This window comes from Dendropsophus ebraccatus, chromosome 2 (assembly GCF_027789765.1).
Source record: "Dendropsophus ebraccatus isolate aDenEbr1 chromosome 2, aDenEbr1.pat, whole genome shotgun sequence".
Classification (NCBI taxonomy): domain Eukaryota; kingdom Metazoa; phylum Chordata; class Amphibia; order Anura; family Hylidae; genus Dendropsophus; species Dendropsophus ebraccatus.
In genome coordinates this window covers 15,931,408-15,950,482 of record NC_091455.1, presented here as the reverse complement: position 1 = coordinate 15,950,482, position 19,075 = coordinate 15,931,408, and the positions used below count along the sequence as shown (strand labels likewise).

Below are 19,075 nucleotides of genomic sequence, written 5' to 3'. Positions count from 1 at the left end.
GGGTTTGTTATTCACACCACCATTCTCTATGGGATTTCTTTAAAGGGGAACTATCAACAGGATAGATGAATCTAACCTGTTGATAGCCCCCCCTACTGCACACGGGGAGCTGAGGAGGTCAGTATGTCTCTTACCTTCCTCCTCGGCGCTGTTCCTGTGCCGTTCACAGTGTAATCCTGGAGCACGGTTAGGAGCACTGCCCCGCCTCCAGAGCGTGAACCGGCCTACTCCTAATGATAATCAAGCAGGCGGGCCTGCTGGCACGATGGGGGTGGGTCAGTACTCCTAACCGTGCTCTGGACCAAGGATTACACTGCTAACAGTACAGGAACAGTGCCGGGGAGGAAGTTAAGAGACATACCATCCCCTCAGCGCCCCATGCGCAATAGGGGACTATCAGCAGGTTAGATTAGTCTAAGCTGCTGATGGATAAAAAGATCACAGTATAAGGGGGTAAGTTAATTTAAGTCAGAATTCCCCTGTAAGTGTTGCTCAGGACTCACCGTCTGTAAAGCAAAGTATTTATATGTGTAGAAGTAAACTCAAAAATGATAACTTGGAGCAATGCCTAAAATCCAAATAAAAATATATATATTAGAGATGAGCGAATTGGGTTCGAGTCGATCCGAACCCGAACGTTCGGCATTTGATTAGCTGGGGCTGCTGAACTTCGATAAAGCTCTAAGGTTGTCTGGAAAACATGGATACAGCCAATGACTATATCCATGTTTTCCACATAGCCTTAGGGCTTTATCCAAGTTCAGCAGCCACCGCTAATGAAATGCCGAAAGTTCGGGTTCGGATCAACTCAAACATGTTCCAGGTTCGCTCATCTCTAAAATATATATATATATATATATATATATATATATATATATATATATATATATATATATATATATATATATATATATAAACCTTTAATGGACATGGTGTCAGATTGCAGATACAGCGCTATTACAGGTGGTTTACGCTAAATGTGAGAATCTAGAAGTTTCTTCCATGGTTTCTTTCCTTTTTTTAATGTTAGTCTGCCTTTGTGAAGGAGTTGTAGAATGTGTGCAGTTGTGTTCTGCCTTCATAGGGAACAGAAAATCTTGTGTTTATTTGTCTCCAGGTAAACAATTACTTTATAAACTGCTAGAATTTTTTTTCCCTTTTTTTTTTTTTTATTTATTGCCCATAGTCTAAAAGCTATGTCCACCTTTACGCCCAATTTATCATTTATTTATTTATTTATTTATTTTTTAATTTTACATTTGTGCTCTGCTATAAGGTCATAAAAGACCTTAGGTGAGCATTTTAATGTTGCAATATTTTTATTGATGATTACGGAGTATATTGTGGTCTCTTAAAACTTTATGGCTTATGGATGAGCTGTGTTATCACAGTATTCAGTGATACTAAACACCTATGTGGACAGTCCATCTCACAGCTTGGTGTCCTCTTCTGCAGTTTTCCTTTTTTTTTTTTTTCTTTCTGTTCAGCTGTAGACCCTTCAAGGACATTCAGGAACATCCTTGCAGAGTCACTTCCAGACCAGCCAGGCTTTTAAAGTCATTACTTTGTCTAAAACTCCTATACAGACACAGTGTCTCCATGGTAACAGACAACAGACTGTGTAGTCATCCTATATGCAGGAGAAATTACAAAAAAAAAATTGTGAAGCTGGACATAGCCTTTACTTATCTCATATTTCTTATACTTTATCAGCTCACATTAGATTGTAAGCTCCTCTGAGCAGGGACAGCCTTTATAATATGAGGCTTATTCTTTTATGTGACATTGGATATAACACATTCTCGGCCTTGGCTACTGTAATAACTCATCTCACCGCAGACTAGCTGTTCTCAAACCATGTTTGTTTTTTTTCTCCGCTGCTTTTAAAATGTGGAAACCGTGTGATACGGAGACTTGTAAGGGAGAAGCTTTGATTAGAAAATCTATGATGTGTTTTTTTTCCCATTAGACTTTTGTATACATATGATTATTGTAACGCTTAAGCGTTGGTGCTACTTACAGAACAAGTCCTCTGTGTACAGTTCTAAAACTACCTAATATTGAAGGGACAAGTATGAGAATCCTTTTACTGAGCTGCAGTACCTGATATAGCCAGCGGACAAGAGTAGTGCTGTGTCGGGGGGACGGTAATTGCTTTTCCTAACACCAGAGAGTTATTATATTAGGGCATGTTGAGCCAATGGGAGTCATGGTCCAACATCCTAAACCTTTCTATTTTATGAAGCTGAAAGCAGTTGTCTACTTAAAACAATGAAGGCCTTTTAAGAGGAACTATCAGCAGGTTAGACGAATCTAACCTGCTGCTATGTCCCCATTGCATGGGAGACGCCGAGGAGGAAGTTATGTCTTTTACCTTCCTCCTCAGCACAGTTTTGGTGCAGTTAGTCTTTGCTCTATTGGTCCGGTAAGACCGTTAGGAGCACTGGGGCACCCGTTTGAAGCACTGCCTGCCCCCATATCGCTGGCCCACCCCTCTCTAATTATAATCAGTGGAGCGGGCTGTCTTGGGCGGATCGGTGCTGTGGGGGCAGGTAGTGCGTCTTACAGGTGCCCCAGTGCTCCAGACCATTTTTTTGTTACTTTATAGACGTCTTTCCCTCCCCCTCTGATTTCTACAATTTTTATTTATTTTTTTTTTAACTTATGGTATATGTGTGGAAACTATTATTTTGACAAAACTGTTGTTACTCTCAAAAACTGAAGCCAAACGTAAAAAAAAATATTAGTTGTTTGATGTAAAGTAAATTTTAAAAGTTTTCTTGAACTTATGGCTCCCCTTAAAAGGGGGATTTTACTGGTTGTTAATATGTTTGAGTCCTAGATGATCTCTGTACCTTCTGGTCCATGTTGATATGGACATGTGACTGCTGTAGCACTGAAGTCAGTGATTGGCTGGAAAGAAGTCACATGTCTGTTTTAGGAGGGACCAGGAAGCCATGGAGAAATCCTAAAACGGGAATTAGTTGTTTTGGGTGTTTTTTAAGAAAACCTTTTTAACTGCTGACCTCTGACCCCCTGATGTTTGTTATCTGCAGGTTGCATTATGTGTTGCTTTTGCTGTTCTTTTTTTTCTTTTTTTAATTTTTACTTTAATTAAAATTTTTATATTTAGGAAATATTTTTTTCTTTTGCATTGGTTCGTTGTCTCTTCCTCTACCTGCTTGGAAATGATGTGATATTCATGTGATATTTCTATTGCTTCACTATTGCACAATGTTTATGTCCTCTGCTTGTATGTGTTTTCGGCGCGTATTAGGAAAACTTGCCTAATATCAGGTATGTACTGATAATAATTGAGCCATATGATTCTTAAAGGGGTACTCCAGAGGAAAAAAAATGTTTTAAATAAAATGTTGCCGGATTTTCAAGTTCTATTTTTGAAATTTAAGTATTCCAGTACTTATCAGCTGCTGTATGTCCCGCAGAAAGTGTTGTATTATTTTCAATCTGACACAGTGCTCTCTGCTGCCACCTCTGTCCATGTCAGAACTGTCCAGAGCAGGAAAGGTTTTCTATGGTATTTTCCTCCTCAAATGGACAGAGGTGGCAGCAGAGAGCACTGTTTCAGACGGAAAAGAATGCACCCCTTCCTGCAGGACATACAGCAGCTGATAAGTACTGGAAGACTGGTGATGTTTAAATAGAATTTATTTACAACTCTGTCTAACTTCCTGGCACCTGTTTAGAAAACAATTGAGAACATTTTCTTTCTCCAGAGTACCCCTTTAAGTTTGATTCTTTTACATTGATTTATATAGGGGAACACTTAGGTAAGCAAAATATTTTTTTTTTGTAAAGGATGTAATCCCCTGAACATTGCACAAACCCCTTCTGTATGGATGACATTTACAGAGTATTTTATTCAGTATTGTGGATGGATATGCTTCATAATACCCCCAGCACCCCAGGCCTCTGCCTTTGTGACTACTTTCAGGCCGGTGCTGAAATAACAATTCCCTGAGGTCTCGGCATCTAATCCTGTACTGTTGGAGTGTTTGGAGAATAACATAAAGTCCGATCTCTTTTTTTTCTAATATCTTCTCATTATATTCCTATTTATCGACAGTGTCTGCCATTGCACCTTAGCCCAATTTACTGGACTGTTGCAGTTCCAGACACAGCCTATAGACCAGGGTGGGGCTGTTTCTCTAATCTCATGACCTTTTTTATATTGTAAAAAAATTAGGTCAGAATTATGTGCTGATTAATTTCTTTAGTTTTCTTTTTCTAATTTCTTAAAGTGACCCGCAGGACTCCCCCTTCAGGTGTTTCCGTATATGTTGATCAGTTTCCTGATCATGAGGCAGGGGGTGTGACTACCTCAGACCTCCCTGTGGGCACTGTAACTAAGATTTAGTCTCAGATCACATAAGGCAGATCCGATCTGCATATTGCATTTATGTTTTTGAGGTTATAAAGACAGTCAGAGCTTTGTTTTTCTGATACAGAGCTCCAGATCCCCATGTGTAGGGATAGATTAAAGGGGCAGAGACTAGTTGCTTTATTATCTACCAGACCCAATAAATGAAGAGAAGAGGGGCTCCTTCTCCCCTATTTCTCTGTGCTGCCTACACAGAAGCAGCAGCAGCATGAAGGACATTGTAGAGCAGTGCTGAGCAGTGTAAGCTGTGTGGGGAGATATAAAATGCATTAGAAGCAGCAACTGTCTTTCCCACCTTCTCTTTTCTCCCTCTTTTTTTTCCTCTCTAACCCCATCTCTTCAGGATTCTTTTTCTCCTCCTTTCCCTCCATTTTTCTATCTCCCTCTCTTGCCAGGTCTCTCTCTTCTTCCCTTTCTCCCTCCTCTCTTCTCTCACTCCCCTTTCTTTCTCCCACTTTCTCCCCCACCTCCTCTTCTCCTACTTGCATGTACATTTATTGGCAACAGCTGTAACCTGATCTCTCAGTGTGCTGATTCTCATATCTGCCTAAATCAATAGGGACTTTACTAGTGGATTTTTAAGTGAATGATAAGTTTGGTAGATCAAGAAAGGTCTGTTCCATTTTGCTATGTATGCATATAAAGTTTAATTACTTGTAAAGGCCCTATGACATACACAGATTTATGTGACAAATCATTGAAGCCAAAGCCAAGAACAGACTATAAACAGAGAACAGATCGTAATGGAAAGATTGATATTTCTCCTATTTTCAAATCCATTCCTGGCTTTGGCTTCAAGAATTTGTCACATAAATCTGTCTGTTTAATAGGGCCCTAACTCTATACTGGGGGTTAGACCTCTGATTATTATATATAGTAACTCTATATGGGGGGTTTGGATCTCTGATTATTCTATACAGTAACTCTCTACAGGAGGGTTGATACATTTCTACAGGGGGTTTGGTCCTCTGTCTATTTTTATATAGTAACTCCATACTGGGGGTTTGGACCTCTTAGTAACTCTATACAGGGGTTTTGGACCTCCATTATAAATAGTAACTCTATACAGGGGGTTTGGAGCTCTGTTGTATATAGTAACTCTATACAGGGGGTTTGGAGCTCTATTATATATAGTAATTCTATACAGGGGGTTTGGACCTCTGACTCTTGTATATAGAAACTCTATACAGGGGGTTTGGAGCTGACTCATATATATATATATATATATATATATATATATATATATATATATATATATATATATAGTAACTCTATACAGGGGGTTTGGACCTCTATTGTATATAGTAACTCAATACAGGGGGTTTGGAGCTCTATTGTATAAAGTAACTATATACCGGCGGTTGGGAGCTCTATTGTATAAAGTAACTCTATACAGGGGGTTTGGAGCTCTGACTCATATAGTAACTCTATACAGGGGGTTTGGAGCTCTATTGTATATAGTAACTCTATACAGGGGGTTTGGAGCTCTATTGTATATAGTACCTCTATACAGGGGGTTTGGACCTCTATTGTATAAAGTAACTCTATACAGGCGGTTGGGAGCTCTATTGTATATAGTACCTCTATACAGAGGTTTGGACCTCTATTGTATAAAGTAACTCTATACAGGGGGTTTGGACCTCTGACTCTTGTATATAGAAACTCTATACAGGGGTTTTGGAGCTCTATTATATATAGTAACTCTATACAGGGAGTTTGGAGCTCTGACTCTTATATATAGTATCACTACACAGGGGGTTTGGACCTCTATTATATAGAGTAACTCTATACAGGGGGTGTGGACCTCTTTTGTATATAGTAACTCTATACCGGGGGTTTGGAGCTCTGACTGTAATAAGGATATAGTAAGACATTACTCAGCACACTTTTAAACCTAAACTCCAGAGCCCACAAAGCTTCCAGAGCACATACATATATTAGATTTTTATTTAATAAGTTGGAATCTTACATTTACGTCTTATAAACTCTATCGAGTATTGAGCTCCTATTTTACTCTGTGTTTTAGTATGCTTGTAATATACTGCTAAGGTCTACTATCTCGATACACCACCGAAACCTACAATAAATGAAGGTCATACACTGTGGGTGCTATGTTATTTCTCTATGAGACAGAATTGCCTATGAGACCCGTTCTGATTGTACTTTATATAAGGTCATAACCGTTTTTCTTTCTTGTCTATAGCGATGTGACCTCATTTTCTATAGAACTGATGATGTATGCAACGTTTGATGATCATGAAGCTGTTGTAGTTGATGTGCAATAAACTGTGTTTGTTTACATGTTGTGGCTATAATTCATCTCCTCCCCATTTTTTGGAAGTGACTTTTTTCGGCAAGTGTTATCTGCCACTACCGTCCATTACTGGTTACGTATCGGGAAGTTCTACTCTTTTACAGAAGACGATTATTTTTTCCTATGAGACTATTTTTGGACAAGTCAACAAGTACTGTGACCTCTGATGAAGAAGTAGCTTCAAGAATCAATATATGTTGGATCTGAGGGAGTGGAGGAAACAGCCCCCAGTTCTGCACCGTCTTATACATATAAAATATGCAAACATTATCGACAGAGCGTAACAGACTTAACAAGAACCAAGCTATTTACATGGTAAACAAGAAGAGGCAGTGAATTGATGCATCATTCCCCACCAATTTTTTCGATTGATTTATTTTTTTGGTTGTTTTATTTTCCTCCTGAGACCTACTCTCCTTCCCTCCACAATGACCTGTTACTGATCATGTGGTACATAGGTCTTTCCTTCTCTTATTAAAAGTAGTAAACTAAGCCTCATGATAGGAGGTCACTGCAGAGGGGGAGGAGCAGCTCTGAGAGTGCGGTGATCCTGAGATGCTAAACATGAAATTCTTCTTCTATGGCAGATTCCAGATGACACGCAGCCTGATATTCACATGCCCGGTCTTTTTATATTTCCTCAACAGCAGTTATTTTTTTTTTTTTATATATATATCGCTGGCCTGACAGTAAACATAACATTCTATGCTTTCCTCTCCACACTCCCGTGGTGCCCCGGTGTCCCCCACTGACTGCATCTTTGCTACTGCAGAGATAAACTCTTCTCAGGAGTGACAGCCTGCTCAGCCAATCGTTGGCCACGGGTCTGTCCTGACCCAGCCAGTGATTGGCTGAGCGCGCTGTCGCTCCAGAGACTAGGTCATCTTGGAAGTAGCAGAGCTGCAGTCAGCGGGGGACACAAGCGATAATCCATCGGGGCACTGAGGGAGTGTGGAGAGGTAAGTATAAGATATTTATTATGTTTACCAACAGGTTAGCAATATATATGAAAAAAGTTAAATGCTGGATAACACCTTTAAAAGGGTACCCGGGCCATATAAAAAATTGATAGCACTGGGGCTGCTTAGAAAATTAATAGACATACTATTTTTTCTTAACCACACTCCCCAGGTCCCTCCTGTGGCATCTTCGGGTCCACTGCCGAGCGCTCCTGCCGCAGAGCCGACCCACTTTAGTCAGTATGAGTATCAAGCAGGAGACCTGAAGATGCTGCAGAAAGACCCAGGGGTAGCCTGGTTAAGCAAGAATAGGATGTCTATTGTTTTCTATGTAGCCCAATAGTATATTAAAAATTTAAATGGCCAGAGTGCCCCTTTAAAACTTAATGGTCACAAAAAACAACAACTTTTTAACTGGTGACAAAAACTAGACATCGGAAATCTCTTCTAGCTCTTTGCCACAAGACCTGGATGAATTCGTAATGCAAATCTTAGGGGTCACCCTAGTCTTATAAAACAGAGCGGGGAGAGAAGCACCCAGAAGCATACTGCTCTCCCCATTCATTCTGCTGATCGGTGGGGGTCTGACAGCAGCCTCTTCGACTCTGCCCTTTAAAAGCATGTGTGCTCAGCCAACGGTGCGTGTGTATGAAGGGATCGGCCTACTGCATGTGTATGGTGGGTCAAATGGTGCAGCTATTGGCCAAAGATTAACCTGACAACAGCCTAAGGAGTATGGGCAAACTTTACGATAGTAAATACTAGAGATGAGGGCAACTTGAGCATGCTCGAGCCCGAGCGTTCGGAATTTGAATACTGCATGCTGCCCTAGGGGGTCCTGGAAACCATGGATAAAGCCATAGGTCCTAGGCTGTATCCATGTTTTCCAGACTCCCTAGGGCTGCATCCAAATGCCATCGGTAATCAAATGCCAAGCGATCGGTCTTTAGCATGCTCCAGTTGCGTTCTTCTCTAATAAAAACACAACTTCCGGCCATCATAAGTGACATTGGATCTCAAGCAAACATCAAATTTACATCAGAGGCAACTTGTAAGACATATTGCTATAATTTAAGTGGCCGGGACGTCAAAGAACATTTTTGGAATTCACCTTTAAATCTTTATTCACATTTGTCTTCCCTTTTTTTGATGTTCTTGTTCAATGTGGTGTAATGTATGTTTCACTAAAGACACATAAGCAGTTTAACACTTAACAGGGAAAAGAACCTTAGAAATATATATATATTTTTTTACTATTTTTAATAAATGCTTGGCCGTTATATTCAAATGCATTTCTTAATTTTTTTCCCTTTAAAGCACAAGTGTATATAGAAAGTTTGCCTTTGCTCATGTAGTAACATTTTGCAGTGCAGGTATTGTTCACATGAGTCAAACACAATCTTCTAAGTTATTTTAATCGACTTTTGATTTGTCAAGTATTCTTGGACCTACACAAGAGGTAAATGTGGATGATGTTTTATTGTGATGCATTATATAATTTTTTTTTTGCATGGTTTCACGGTGTATTATGAAGTCCTCCGTAATCTGTACAATATGACTTTACATTATTTTAATGAAATGTTTTCCTTTATAACAGGCTATAATAAACAGTTGGAAGATTTGCCCAGGCATAGCGCTGTATATTTTGTAGTGATAGTGCAGGTTGCTGCAACTAAGTCTCGTTTTAAAAAAGTGCAATACCCAGCGCTGCCACTACTAAATGTATGGAGCTGTGTCTGTAAGCAAGAAGGCCAAGTTCGGAAGGAGTATATTATTTGGTCAGTATTACAAATGAGCGAACCTCAAGCACATTTGGCTTCGTCTGAACCTGGGCTCTCGTCATTTGTTTACCGGTGGCTGAAGAAGTTGGATGCAGCCCTAGGGAGTTCTGGAAAACATGCATACAGCTTATTGTTTTATCCATGTTTTCCAGGACTCCCTAGGGCTGCATCAAATCTCTTCAGCCACCGGTAATCAAATGCCGAGAGTTTGGGTTTGGATGAACCTAAACATGCTTGAGGGGGCTCATCTCTAGTCAGTATCTTTAGCAGAAAAAGGAGCAATTTTCCATTATTATTTTTCTATACTGACAAATCTATTTCATGGGATCCTGACCTTTCTTATTCAGCTGATCGGTGGAGGATCAAGCAGTTAAAAATGACTTCAAAACACAATTTCTCTATAAAAGGTTCCAAAAATGTAGTTTGAAATCTGATTTAAATCTGATAATTTTGACACTTAGGAGTTTATTTAAATGTTTAACTTTTTTAAAATCCTTTCTTTTCGTCATTGGACTCTGCGATTATGTAACGCTTTTGTTTATTGATTATTGTAACGTTTTTCTCTCTTGCTTTTTGGCTCTTGTGCTTCAAAGGATACTTCTTGTCTGCACCTCGAATCCCGTTTAATATGGATATAACTGTAATTTTATTCTCTTTTAGGCCATTACTCCCAAACCTCAAACTGAAGCAGATATATGCCATTCTATTATGACAGTGAAACCCTCGCTGTTGCCGCCATCTTTGTCTTCCGGGAAGTCTCGCAGCAAGAAAGACAAACAGGAGTCTGTGGACGCCTCAGGGTGTAAAAAGTCCCCGTCATTATCCATTACTGATCCGCAGCTAAATCAAGGCGAGGACCATTTGCCTCCAGTCTCCTTCCTCCTGTTACAATAAAAACTCTTTCATGTTTTAGAATTTAATTGTAGAATTTGCAGGAAATTTTTGTTTTTTCCCAATTTGAGAATATTTTTCTTCTCTCAGTGTATAAGGAGACATGATTGACCCTAAGGTGGTAAGGTGGCTATAGGTAAAAGGCTATTTATACCACCCCATGCTGAGGTTTTTTCGGGAGAGGGAAATAAGCAGATTCCTCTGGTAGCAGAAGGATAGTTTTTTTTTTTTTTTTTTTTTAAACCGATCTGCTCCTAATTTTCTATAACGTCTGCCATCAGAGAGAACTATGGCACCACTGTACACATTAGTCTAAAAATTAAACTAAGTGGCTTTGGTAAATTTTAGGGAAAATATTCAAATAATTATATTTGTGTATTTTTTTTTTTTTTAAATGTAATTTTAATTTTTACATTTTTATAGATTTTAATTTTTATAAAGTTGACTATTCCCTACCAGCCATTCAAGCTAAGCTATTTAACTCATACAGCCAATCATTATTATTATTTTTTTTATTTGTATTTTTGTTGTTTTGAAGAAATTTCAGGTCATACCTAGGCTAAATTTTTATGATGTAAGAGGATCCAATTTTTTTTAGGTCTTAAAATATCACTCATGTAGCCACATACTGTATCCAGATTTCAAAGTGTACCTCTTGTCGCAATGTAGCAATTAGTAAGGGCGCATGACCTGCTCGTATAAAATTCTAATTCCCATCATGCTTGGACATGCTTCGGCTGTCCTGTAGAGATGAGAGCAACTTGAGCATGCTTAAGTCCGGTGGCTGAAGACATTGAATGAAACCCTAGGGAGTCCGGAAAAACATGGCAACAGCGCTAGGTTGTATCCATATTTTCCCCGACTCTCTAACGTTTCATCCAATATCTTCCGAATGCTGAATGATCAGACTCGAGCATGCTCCAATTGTGCTAATCCCTACTGTCCAAGGATAGGTTATTTTATTTTTTAAGCCCTCTAATATCTTACTTAGGGAGTTTAAGATTAATATAAAAAAATTTATTTTACTAAACTGGTGGTTGTTGGGAACCAGATTTTACTAGGGTTTACTAGGTTTTTATTTATTTTTTATTTTTTTAATTCACGTTACATGTGCATGTGATGTAGATGTACAATATCATGTATCCATCCACTTCAATAGCACAATGTATGCACAAACTTGTGTCCTTAGTGTGTATGTTTTTATGTCTTTGCTTATATTACGTTATCCTTGTTTTAATTTTTTTTTTTTTTAAGCTCCACGGAATCTGTTGGTGCTATACAAATAAACTTTTTTTGTTTGTTTTCAAAGTATGCAAAAATGTGTTTGACCACGTTTATGTATACTTTGTAAAAACGGATGTAAGACTTATACATTTTTTGAAAATGCTGTCTATGGGTCAAAAGGAAGTAGGTGTATGGTAACGAAGTACACACATTTTGGGACTTTGTACGGCAAAAATATGAGATGTGAGCCTAGCCTAAGCTGTGAATGAAGTTAGCAGAATACACATCATGTCGTCCCCACCGCGTTCCCTTATTTGGGGATAAACCATGTAATTTATTGGGAATATAAACTCAACATCAAGATTTGTTTTCTTCCACTTCATAATCATTGAAAGATTTTTCTTTATAGGTACGCCACACAACGCAAATCTTTCTAGGTCCTCTGGTCGTAACAACCAGAGGCGAAGATCTCGGCGAGTTACATCGGAAACCTCCGGCAACGTTCTCCACATACCGTTCACTGAAGCAAAAAGCCTCCTGAGTTACTCACAGACTCCGCAAGACCTTTCCATAGCCAAGGGTAATTAATACATTTACTGCGTGCCCTCCGGGCGGGGTCAATATCATTCCTACCCAGTATAGTTTTTGTATCATTTGCTAAATCTCCCCCCCCCCCCTCATTTAATATTAGATCAGATTTGGGTTCATATATTAAAATTGCAATAAGTAAATTTTTTGTGATTTTTTGTGATTTTTTTTTTCTTTTAAAATTGAATTTACTTTACACTACAAATGTAAGTAATTTAAAAAAAAATATATATTATTCATATAAATTTTTATTTAAATACTTTTATTTAGACCAGTTCCATTTTTTTAGCTCATTATTTTAAAAAATGAATTCCTTACATCAGAACCTGTTTTTATAGTGCGCAATTTCTAATGAATCATTTAGAATTATATAATGCTTTCTAAAGTTTTTGATGAATTTTGTTCATTCTCTGAGTAATTGAACTAATACATACAATAAATAAACATACATACAACATACATACAATTAATAAAAACTTAAAGTAAAAAAAATATTTAAAAAAGTACTAAATCCGAAAATAACAGAAACTGTATTAAAAACTATAGGAGGAATTTAAAATATTTGAAAGGGGTGTTCCCAACTTGCCATATCCCATGGCTAGGGGATAACTTTGAAGGTTGGGAAACGCTCTTGCAGATTGCTTATTAAAAAAAATACATATAAAAAAAAATCTGAAGGAAAGTTAATGTTTTTAAAATTAAAGTGATACTGTCAATAGATGCTGCACATTCTAAATATACCTTTATAAAACTTGTTTGCATTGTCTTTCTGCTCTAAAATTGCTTCATTTCATCAATGGACAGGCGGAGCTTCATGACAGTTGGGCCCTATTCCAAGCTAGAAGATGGGGCCCAACTGCCGTGAAGCTCCGCCTAGTTGAGACTGTCCATTGATGAAATGAAGCAAGAGAAGAGGAAGACAGTATCACTTTAACTGAATGTATGAAAAATTTAAAGGGAACCTGTCACCCCGGCTGCCGGGGTGAAGCCCATCCCACCCCCTGTGGAGCCCCTTATACTTACCCCTTCCTCAAAGTCCCTGTCCCGTCGCCGAGAAATCCCTGTCGGAAGCTGTGTGCGTGCTCACCAGAGAGGAATCTGACGCCCATAGAGAATGACTGCTTCCAGTCATTCTCTATGGGCGTCAGACTCATCTCTGGTGAGCACGCGAACGGCTTCCGATGGGGATCTCACGGCAGCGGGACGGGAACGGGTCTTCGAGGAAGGGGTAAGTATAAGGGGCCCCACCGGAGGGTCAGATGGCAGTTGGGGTGACAGCCTTCCTTTAAATTGGTATAAGATAATTTCTGCTTTTTTTTCTATTATTCAACGAAACAATTGTACAAAAAATCTGAAATGGATGTGAAACAAGTTCTTTAGTTTAAAAATTTTTTAAGTTTTTTTGTTTTCCTATTTTTATTAGTGAGCCTTTTTTTGTCGGATCAATGAAAAATATTTAACTTTTTATCTTTTTTTCCCTTATTTTTTTATTTCATCTATAATTACTATGACATCTATTAGAGTGGAAAAGTTGATGTTGATCTATTGGTGGTGTAATAATGATAAAGAATGATGATAATAAATGAGAACTTAGTGGTCTATCATGTTTGATCTTTTGATTACTTTCAGGTGCTCTTTACTGAGTATTTTTATTTATTTTTTGCCCCAGTTCTGATTGTATTCTCCAAATTTTCATAATGGGCAGAATGTCCTCCAGAACGTCATATTGTAATACTCTATCACATTCTTTTGTTTATATAGTACCCGATGTTGCCTTTGTGCCTCAGGAGAAGCTTGAACCACTTGACCTAAGCCGTAACGTGGAAATTACATCTCCCATAATCCCAGAATCCACTTACCACATTGACTGTCCCACTAAAGAGAAGGAACACTTACAATTGATAACCTATTCTCCAAAAGCTCTAGCTGATGGCAGAATAGCCTCAACATCCTCAGGTAATGCTCTCTGCAAGCCCGTGGCTTGTCTCTTACTATGTTTAATAACACACGCATACAGCTCGACGTATACAACCTATCCTCTGTGCGGTCAGGTAGGTGCTCGGGAATCGTTGCAGGGGTCCCGGATACAATACGGAATCCTACAGGTAAAAAAAAAGAATCGATTACTTGTTACACTGTTTCTTTATTCTTTTCTTATTTTAGTAACCACATTTGATATTGGGGTCTGTGGTCTTTTGAGATATTCTGAATCATTATAAGATATGAGACAGGCTTGACTCACTTCTATGAAAACTATTTTACCTGCAGAAGAAAGGCTGCAGACACTATAGAGACTGTTTTCTTTAGCCTTGAGTACTGCTAGTTGGCATATTTTTCCCCATGACTTCATAAATGGGTAAATCTTCTTAAAAGGAGTACACCGGTGATTTTTTTTCCTTTTAAATCAGCTGGTGTCAGAAATTTATATAGATTTTTAATTTACTTCTATTTGAAAATCTCCAGTCTTCCAGTACTTATTAGCTGCTGTATGTACTGCAGGAAGTGGTGTATTCTTTCCAGTCTGACACAGTGCTCTTTGCTGCCACCTCTGTCCATGTCAGGAACTGTCCAGAGTAGCAGCAAATCCCCTTAGAAAACCTCTCCTGTTCTGGACAGTTCCTGACATGGACAGAGGTGGCAGCAGAGAGCACTGTGTCAAACTGGAAAGAATACCCAAATCGGAGTAAACAAGTCTATATAACTTTCTGACACCAGATCATTAGAAGGAAATGTTCAAGGTTGAGTGGATTAAAAAAAATTCCCTTGCTACCTCCAACCAGCCATGGGATCCCGTAGATAATTGCAGACCTGGAGTTGGCACCAACAGTTCTTACCTTTCTGACCCAGCTCCTTTTTTCAAATCAGTCATGTGATTTTATATGGCAATATGTTCTTTTACACTTTTTTTTGATACATTATAGCTTATGTTAATGGTAAATTCCGCTCAGTGCATTTTGCAGGTTTCCTGAAAAACAGGAAAATTTTGCAAATATTTTTTTTTTAAATTTCAAAATTGCAAATTAGTCAACAGTTAACGTTTACCATTTGTCTGCTTGTCGCCATCATTTGTTAAATATTTTCCTTTTTTTAATTTTAATTTCATGGAAGATATTCAATCGTGATACAATTATTTCTGTAACGCAGCGAGTGGTGCAACGCAATACATTTATTAATCCTCTGATTCTGCAGTTCTGCCCTAGTGCCCTTCTTGACTTAAACATAGGCCTCAGAATTTGAGGAGCACTGTGTATTTTAGAGTGCGTCTTATAATAATTTTCCGGCATTATTTATAGGGGGTTACCCAGGATTAGAAAAAAATGCAGATCTATTGGTTAGACAAAAATAAGGAAAAAAAAACATTGTGTTTTCTTTGCGTTACTGCATCATTTCATTGCAGTAAGTTAAAGGAGAAGTCCAGGGATTTTGAAAATCCGGCAAGGGGAATTTGATAAGGAGTAGACACTTGCCTCTCCCCTTGGTCGCAGTGACTGGCCTCGGGACCCCCGTCATTATCAAATTCCCCTCTGCCGGCTGCTGGATTTTCAAAATTCAGCTGTCAGGGCCTAGAAAAAAAAAAACAGTCATACACACCAGCCCACACCAGTTCCCACCTTGTGTGTTTTGATGGTCCCAGGTAAGCAGCGAATCCCGCTTTCATGCCAATGTACAGGAAGTCCCTACTTAGCCAGTTACTGCCTGAGGTGATGGCTGAATGGGAACTTACTACATGTCAATGGAAAAGCTAGATGGGAAACCATTCTTTACCTCCTTTAAGGATAAGAACATCATAGACTTATAGAGTCATGCCCTCTGAATGGCCACCATATCATGCTGTATATCCACTGCAAATACCCACTGGCTGCAGGTTTCCCCGGCAAGATCATCGGTTTCCTTGTGGTCAGCTTATATCTGGTGATGATACATTTAGCACAATTATATCAACCAAAGATATGGGTGGAATAAGGCGTAATGGATAAAGATGAGCGAATCGGGTTCGAGTCCATCCGAACCCGAACGATCGGTATTTGATTAGTGGCGGCTGCCGAACTTGGATAAAGCTCTAAGGTTGTCTGGAAAACATGGATACAGCCAATGACTATATCCATGTTTTCCACATAGCCTTAGGGCTTTATCCAAGTTCAGCAGCCACTGCTAATCAAATGCCGAAGGTTTGGGCTCGGATGGACTCCAGCATGCTCCAGGTTCGCTCATCTCTAGTAATGGAGTATCTGTAGACCCCACAATTGGTGAGGTCCATCCCGCCAGGTTTTTTCCTCTTTTTGAGAAAGTTTAAGAATTAAAAAAAATTGTGGGGTCGATAAAGTAACAACAAAGAGTATTATACAATGAAAGTATTTATTACATCTAACGTATATCAAAGGAACTAATATGAAATAAGTCTCTGCAGTTCAGTCCTGCCAGGCACTGTTAAAGCCTATAGTATAATGGACAGGAGTTACGGCTGCCTGCTTTGCAGGAGGGACATTTTTTAACATTTTCAATCTTGTGGATTAAGAATTTTTTTGTTGTTGTTGGATTCCATGATAGAAGCAACAAATGGATCCTTTGGTGAATCAGGTCAAACCCTTGAGCTTGTTGGCCAATATCCAAACTCATTGGAGAAGAAAGAAGGATGGATGGAAGAAGGATTGATGGATGAAAGATGGATGGATGGATGGAAAAAAGGAAGGATGGATGGAGTATGTTTTAGAAATTATAAACATCACTTCAATACACTGTTCCTGCAGAGTTTTTCCAATCCGTTCTACATGTAAAAGTCCTATAAATGTTGAGAGCTTTTCTATATCATAGTCTCGGATTTAGTTAAGTATCAGCATTCCGAGAACCCTTGACTATCGACTTAGATGATAATGAAGTCCGCCGGCTCTGTGTGTGCTAAGCCCCTGGCAGGCGTTCTGTATGCGCCGTCACATCTAGCCGTGCCCGCACCCTCATCTCCTCACAAGACAAGGCTGCTGTAGGGAGGAATTTATTTTTGAGACGTGAATCACTTCATCGTAACTTAAAGCCCATAAGACGTGGATGAGGGTAGACTCTGTCCTCTATTGAGCTAGGAATCAGCTGATATCATTGGCTTTTCTAAGAATAGGACCAGGCAGAACCATCACTGTTCTTCCAGAAATGCCAGATTACTGACTTGGTCAGGATGCAGATAAAAAAAAATCCTTTAACCCTTTCATTGTAAATAAAGTAAAAATCTATCCCAGGCATTATGGGAGTTGTAGTTTTGCAACAGCTGGAGCGCCGAGGTTCCCTTCTTCTGCTCTAGGGAAACCTGGCAGTAAAGGTTTTCATTTCTCTGCAGCGCCACCACAGGACGGGGGAAGCATTGCACAGTGCCCATGTATGGGACACGTCCTCCAAAGTAAGAGCGACACCTCGTAACCACACTCAACCCTGATCAAGAGACGAGAATCCTGAACGGGGATACAGAAGTCCAAGTAATAAATTCCCCAAAAGGATTAGGTATATGTGTTTTTTAAACTGGACAACCCCTTAAAGTCCCAGACCTGTTTTAAGCAGTCTCCTCAATGCTGTTAGAAAGAGAGCAGAGATTGGGATCCTTCAGAATAAAATACAGATTTACTTGTTCTCTCAGCTTAGTCTTCCTTATATTCCCGTTCTGAATTATCAGACTTTCTGGATTATCAATGGCTGTATTACATGTCATTTCAGTCTACAGATGAAGGGCTGGACGCCTTATTTTAGTCGAACGTCTACGGCGGAGTTTAGATCGCCGATGCCTGTATTACAGCTGGCCGTTTAACCCCTTCTTTCCACGAATCAGTCAGATATCCTTTGATCACCAGCGGGGACGGATGGTTTTTGTCACTCGCACTACAGAATCCCCTTCTAAGCCAGAGTGATTTCTGCAGCAAGCAAAGTGCAGCAAAGGGTTAACCCCTTCCCCAGCCGTCACATAGCGGCATCCATTATTTCATGTGTAACACGTGCAGGAGGGAAAAAGAAAAGCTCATTGAGTGTACACAAGGATGGCCGGGGCCTAGTGCGATAGCAGGATGAAGAATCCTGGAGGATTGTGGGAGTTATAGTTCTTCTAGTGTCACGTGACTCCCCACACTGCAGACTGGGGAATGAGTATTGCATCCTGCAGAGGAGATTGATCCCTGTCACCTATAATAATCTGACAGTGGATGTGATGGCCGTTACCGTGTAGTATAGAGCTGGGGTTCCTTTCATCTAATGATTCCTTTAGCTCTTAGAGGCTTTAATTGAGAATTTCTCAGCATCTTCTGTGGGTGAGAGGAGCGCTCCGGGGGGTCTCAGATTCCAGCCCTTTCACATGTGTTTTGGAGACTTATACCCACATTGGTTGCGGCACCGTATTTCCTGGTCTCCAGTTTTCATAAATTTCCTTCCATTGGCACCGTTGTCACTGCGCAGCTTCGGCTCTGCTCTTTTCTCAACCATTTTTACCTACCCTGTAACCCGCCCAATAGCCCCTCTCTCTCTGTGTTCTGGAATTGCATTTTGGGATCCAGATTGCAGATTTAAAGAAGTTGTCATCCATGTGGATATGGTTCATTCCTTACTTTACTGAAGTTATATCCGGTCCACACTAGTTGGTCATCACTGCTCTCAGTGTGGTATAGATCAGGGTGCTCTGTTGAAAACTGAGGGGTGGTCCACAGGCGTCATACCTGCAGCCTTTCAGCTGTTGGAAAACTACAATTCCCATCATGCTTGGACCCTAGCTGTCCAGACATGATGGGAATTGTAGTTTTGCAACAGGGTCCAGGAAAAAAAAGCATGCCTGAATGTGTGGTACAGCGAGCAATGATGATGGTGCACTCATATAAAGAGGCCACACCAGACGCAGCGCCTGTCCTGTCCATATCCCAGCTCCGTTCGTTAACTGCTGCAATACCGTACA

General features: G+C 39.6%; 1 protein-coding gene across 4 annotated transcripts in view; it reads left to right on the top strand.

The window, feature by feature from the left end:
• PHF20L1 (PHD finger protein 20 like 1) overlaps positions 1 to 19,075 on the top strand; it is a 68,621-nt gene that overhangs the window by 32,563 nt on the left and 16,983 nt on the right. For all 4 annotated transcript variants that reach the window (XM_069957084.1, XM_069957083.1, XM_069957082.1 and 1 more), the window contains exons 9-11: positions 10,117 to 10,306; positions 11,981 to 12,151; positions 13,921 to 14,115. In XM_069957084.1, coding sequence (XP_069813185.1) covers positions 10,117 to 10,306; positions 11,981 to 12,151; positions 13,921 to 14,115 — 556 coding nt within the window. The remainder of the gene's footprint in view (positions 1 to 10,116; positions 10,307 to 11,980; positions 12,152 to 13,920; positions 14,116 to 19,075) is intronic.